The 5,754-nt window shown below is 42.7% G+C and overlaps 1 protein-coding gene across 1 annotated transcript in view; it reads left to right on the top strand.

Annotated features, from left to right (window-relative positions):
- The window catches only part of CTNNAL1 (catenin alpha like 1), a 178,916-nt gene that overhangs the window by 71,775 nt on the left and 101,387 nt on the right, over nucleotides 1-5,754 (top strand). Inside the window, 1 exon segment of the mRNA XM_019509189.1 lies at nucleotides 4,711-4,898. Within this exon segment, the coding sequence (XP_019364734.1) occupies nucleotides 4,711-4,898 (188 nt within the window).

The following is a 5,754-nucleotide window of genomic DNA, read 5'->3' as shown; positions in this document are numbered from 1 at the left end:
TGGGCGTCCCATGGGGACTGATGATTTTGGGTGGGAGGTCTGTAGTAGACTCCCACTGTTGTGTGTCCCCTGTGCCATGTTCCCCATGGATTTTAACCCAGAGGGTCTCCAATCATCCACCTGGTCTCCAACATCAGCTTGCAGGGTAGCTTTGCTTAACATAAAGAGCTACACCCCTGCCTCTTTTATCTACTCGATCCCTCCTGTACAAAGTATAGCCATCTATACCCGTGGTCCAGTCATGGGTGGAGTCCCACCAGGTCTCTGTTATCCCTATAACATTGTTATTATTTGTTTTAAGCAGAATGACGAGTTCCTCCTGCTTATTCCCCAAGCTCCTGGCATTTGTGTACAGGCAGGCAAGTATCCCCTTGGGGGCTCTTGCCTTGCCCATGGATTGTACCAGGGCTGGGGCAGGGGTGGGCTCCCTTAAGTGCCTTGGCCCACTGGCTTTGCAAGGGTTGCTCAGCAGGCCATCAGTGGAAGTAGTTCCCCTGTCCCCCAACTGGCTTAGTTTAAAGCCCGGTGGAGCAGGTCAGCCAGTCTGGCTGAGAAGAGCCTCCTCCCCAGGGGAGAGAGGTGGAGGCCATCTCTTCCCAGCAGCTCGCTGCCTCTCTTGCCAAAGAGCAGGCTGTGGTCATGGAAGCCAAAGCCTTCTCATTGACACCAGCACCGCAGTCTTTGGTTGACTACCTGGATCCTCCTCTCCCTTCTCAGCCCATACCCTGAGACTGGGAGGATCAAAGAAAACACCACCTGTGCCCCCAGACCCTTAAGCCCTGCTCCCAAATCCCTGTAGTGCCTCATGACCTGGCTGGGAGCGCTCCGAGCCGTGTCATTGGTGCCCACATAAATAAGGAGCATGGGATAGTGGTCTGTGGGCTGGACGAGCTTAGGGATCTTCTTCGCAATGTCCCGGATGCGGGCCCCCGGGAAGCAGCAGACTTCCCTGGCTAAGGGGTTGGGGCGGCAGATTATCCCCTCAGTCCCCCTCAAGGTGGAGTCTCCCACAACAAACGCTTTATGTTTTGTCTTGGAGAGCGGGGACGGTAGCTGCAGTTGAGCCTGTGTTGCCTGCGGGAGCTGCCAACTGAGCAGGCTGTACTGGGGCTACAAAAGGTTCGTACCTGTTGCTAAGCTCTAAATCATGGATTTTAAAAGGGTGGTCTGTGCCATATGTAGTCACTTGTATCACTGTGTGATACCTCAGTGCTGCTAGAGATGAACCCAAACAACCAAACAAAAACACTTCTGAGGAAAAGGGGAGTTGTTAGTCTGTTCCATGCATAAAGCTTGAGAGCACGGGGTTCAAATACTGTAATAATTTTTTTTCTAATGCATTAGATTAGATTAGTGGCTCTCAACCTTTTCAGGCTTGAGGCACTCATCACTAAACTTGAAGCATCCTTTGGAAAATGCCAGCTCTTTGTTTCACTTATTTATTTTTTTTACTACAGAAAAATAATAGACATTCTTTTGTTACAAGGAACTAAAAAAGCCCCAAACTGGTCAGAACACTTTTAAGACTGTAGATTCCTGTTTTGAAGTTTCTGGATTAATCTTTTGAATAGTGTTTGCACACCTAATCATGCTAACATTGCATAGCAAACTGTGGCACCCTTGAAAGGATCTGAAGGCACCCTGGGGTGCCACAGCACCCTTGTTGAGAATCACTAAGTTAGACTTACAGGTATGTAGGGGTTGGATGATATGGAAATGAATAATTTGAGATTGAGCTTGAAGTTACTTGATGTTTCATGTTTGTTGTTTGTGTTTGATGCTGAATTGCAGTCTTTTTACCTTAAAGTGAATGGGTATGTTACCTGGGCTGCAGGTGTCCTGGTAGATTGGCTACTCGTACAAGAGGTAACAGACTGGTCCTGCAGCCCCCAGATGTGTGCTGTTTACACCCATGAGCAGAGGTAGAATTTTGAACAAGAGGGTGCAGATGGTGAGGTGCCTAATCACATATAAAGCAACACATTTTTCTCCAGGTAAAAGTAAACTAGAAGCTTTACTAATATTCAGGGCCCTAGGGGGCTGTATTATTCAATTCAAGATTGGGGCAAAAACAAATAAAACTTCATTGAAATGTGTTAAAAACAATCTGGCAGGGGAGGGTGGGGGGATGTGAAATAGGAGCTTCATTACCAGGAGCAGCAAACAGACAGCATAATTGCAGAACAAAGGATAGCTTGATTGGTGGAATACCAGAACCATGAAGGAGAGAGGGTGCTAACAACTGTGGAATGAAGAGTTTAGAAGGGAGCAGGTAGGTTTAATAATGAGCCATGAAGCTGACTCCCTCAGCACTGCCTGACCAAAAATGTTGCTGCTACTGCCAGGCAGTTGGTTTTAAACTTTGGGTGGAGCAGGAGTCAAAGGTTGGGGGATGGGGGAAGGTGCAGGTGCACCAGGACACTCCCTGGATCCGTTCCTGTTTACACTCCAGAGCTCAAGAATACTTGCTTATCCTAGTGTCCATCTTCAGCTACCTGGAACAGGGCAATATAGACTCTTGCTTTAACTGCCTTGGGAGATTAGGAGGGTAGAGGAGGATGGCATGCAGGCTTGGCAGCGGGTCATTTTGCATTCACTGAGGCTAGGAACAAATATACTTTTTAACAGCTTTGAAAGGGGAGGGGGAGCTGCCACTTGCAGCTTTAGCCTTAATGAAACAGGTCTAAAGTTGCAGGAGTTTTCCTACACGTGTCACTAGAGGAGCATGCAGATGTAACGGATATAGTTATCCTAACAGCTTGTATTACTTACATTTGCATCAATACAGCTGTTATATTTGTCTGTGCCCTGAGTTTGCCAATATTTCCTCCAGTACATATCTCACTTTTATACATGGTTTACTTTAGCAAGTATTTGCCATTTTGATTTTGTTTACAATTTCTTTCTCAATGAGATTCTGGGAACAGGCCTGAACAAGTTTTTCTGTGGCCCTGGAAGTTGTCCATTTTCTTGGAATTTACGTCTCAATTTTTAGAAGGGAAAATCTTTCACCTACTTCCTTCACCATCTTAGAACATCACCTGTCACCATCTTTTCTTGCCCCCTTACTTGGTGGTTTCTTTAGACAAGGGTGATTTTATTTTTACAACTTAACTAAGAAATTTAAAAGAAGGTATACCTTTTATGGTACAAACATATCTGATGCATCTGGTTACATCAATCACTAACTGACATCCATGTGCTAAAACTATGGTATGGTTTGCATTATTTATCTTATTTAACCTAGACTCTTGCTCAAATTAGATCTCACTACTGGGGTAACTCCATGTTTATTGCTTTTCTTTACTTTGCTGACAAACCTAGATACTCATTTTGTGGTTACATGGGCCCTTTTGAGTCATACCTCTGTAGCTAAGCTGAAGGGTTGACAGCTACTCATCTGAAATCATTAAGGGAGTGAATAGTACACTAAACAATTATTTAAAGCACGTTCAAGCCTTTTTCTCAGAAAATAAGTATTTGATCCCAATAGTTTTAATCATGTTCTAGCTGACTCTTTCTTTATTTTAGCATCAAGATAGTTTAGAGTTCATATTAATATTCTTGTTGAAGTGCACATGGATGTAATGGTGTTGCATTCTTTTATTATTTAAACAATCTCTTAGTTGTGGGGGAAAGTTGCTGTAAATACATATGCATATTTTGTATCTGTGAAGTGTTGCATGTTATTTTTAGCATATACTTCCTAGGAATACTTCACCATAAATTCTGTCTGTTCCTTTGTATTCTTTACCCTGTACTGTTAAATATTTTTTGTAAAACACAGCTAACCATCTCATTACAATGCTTCTGTGATGATCTCAACATTTTTATTTAATATTAAAATTTTGATTAGGACCTGTTTGCTCTTCACAGTGGAGGATTTTAAAGCAAAATGAAACCTATGTATGATTGGCTTTATGTGAATTAAAGCCAAAGCTGTCAAAAACTATGGTGAAACCATGGGTGGTTCTACTCTCTTGTTGTTCTAAAACAGCGGTCTCCAACATTTTTAAGTAGATCACATTTATCATTTAAAAGAAATCCAAGATCTACCATGTACCGCCACTCCCCCACCATCCCCCCCAGCAGGTAAGTCTGTGGGGAGGGAAGGAGGGGCGGCAAATCGAGGCAGAAGGAGAAAAAATTATTGGGGGCATGCCTCCCCAGCAGGTACGTCTATGGGGGAAGGGATGGGGCAGATCAAGGCCCCAGCCCTAGCCCCACTTTCTCTCTCACTGCAGGGGGCCTGTATCTGGACCCTGCCCCTTCCCTCCCCCATGGACTGACCTGCTGGCCTGGGGGTGGGGTGTGTGCATACATGCACCCGGGCACTCAGCCCCCCCAGCCCAGCTTCAGATTGACTCCGAGATCTACGGGTAGATCAAGATCCACTGGTTGGTGACCACTGTTCTAAAACTTGCATTAATGTGTCTTTTGCTACTTAAACTAGGAAAGCTGGTCAGTCTTTTAATTTTGCTTTGAAAAACTGGATCCTATGGGTTCTTCATGCAAGGAAAGGAATATTGGTCATGACTTGAGGGGAGGGAAGAGAAAATTGGGCAGCTGTAAACTGAAATGTAAGCTCAGTATGAATCAAAAGGAACTCGAAGTCAGCCAACAGAGTGCTGTTTTATCCCTTTATATTTGTGAGTATTTAATGTTCCCAATATATTTCTGTTTTAAAAGTATGAAACTTTTTTTTGGTAGGTGAAACAATTGCACATCTTACAGATGTAGCTAACTTGGATCATCCAGAATCTGATGGCCGGATAACAATTTTTACAGACAAAACGCAAGTGGTAAAAGCTGCAAGACTGCTGCTTTCTTCAGTGACAAAGGTGCTGGTATTGGCAGACAGAATAGTTATTAAGCAAATTATAACGTCCAGAAACAAGGTACTTAGTGTTTTCTTGTTTCTGAAACTAATCTGTACTGTAGATAGCTTTGTCTTTCATTCTTTGTTCTTTCTTCCTTTTTCTGTCATCTTTTCCTGTTAATCTGATTTGCATATATTTACTCTGTTATAGTAGTTCTAGCAAAAAATGCAAGCTAATGTATACATTTTGCATCAGTGTCCATCTTCTTAGTATATGAAGTATGGTCATTATTGGGCAAATGCCTAAATATATTTTGGTGACTTTCAGCTTCTTGTGAAAAGACCTATAATAAGCCTCCAGTGCTATCTTGGAAAGAGAAAGAAGAGATAGTTATATCAGTATACTTTAGTTGTTAAAGTTTATGGAAGGTGGAAAGGGTAGCCGTCAATAAATGAACAATGAAAAATCTCTCTCATGGTGTCCAGTGAGCCTAAATGGAGGCGTTTCCAGTGCTGATAACAAGGCGAGTAGCACGTTTCAGCACACCAGAAGCAAAGAGTTGGCAGGGAATGCTGATGGGAGAGGGTCTGTGTTTACAGTTTGAAATAACCTCAAGACTTAAATACTTATTTTAACTGTTTAGCAAAAAGTATATCGCCTTGTATCTTTTATTTTCAAGGTTATTTATTTCAGGTATGTAATTTAAATGTGTATTAAAAATGTAATACTAATATGAAATGTGCTCAAATATTTCAGATTAAATGTTATTTTCCAGAGATGACTGTTACCACATGATCACTGCTTTTAGTCACATAACTGGCAGGTTCTTTCTAAGCTTAGCTCTTAGCAGGTTTGATCAGGCCTGCTCCTGCTTGGAATATTGATGGATCAAGTGCGGTTAGCTAGGCTGTGTGTCAGACAAGTAAACAAATGA

Source organism: Gavialis gangeticus, unplaced genomic scaffold, assembly GCF_001723915.1.
Source record: "Gavialis gangeticus isolate Ggan-Ray unplaced genomic scaffold, GavGan_comp1, whole genome shotgun sequence".
In the NCBI taxonomy this organism is placed as follows: Eukaryota; Metazoa; Chordata; order Crocodylia; family Gavialidae; genus Gavialis; species Gavialis gangeticus.
Note: the sequence above shows the minus strand (reverse complement) of the source record. Positions and strands in the feature narration are given on the sequence as shown.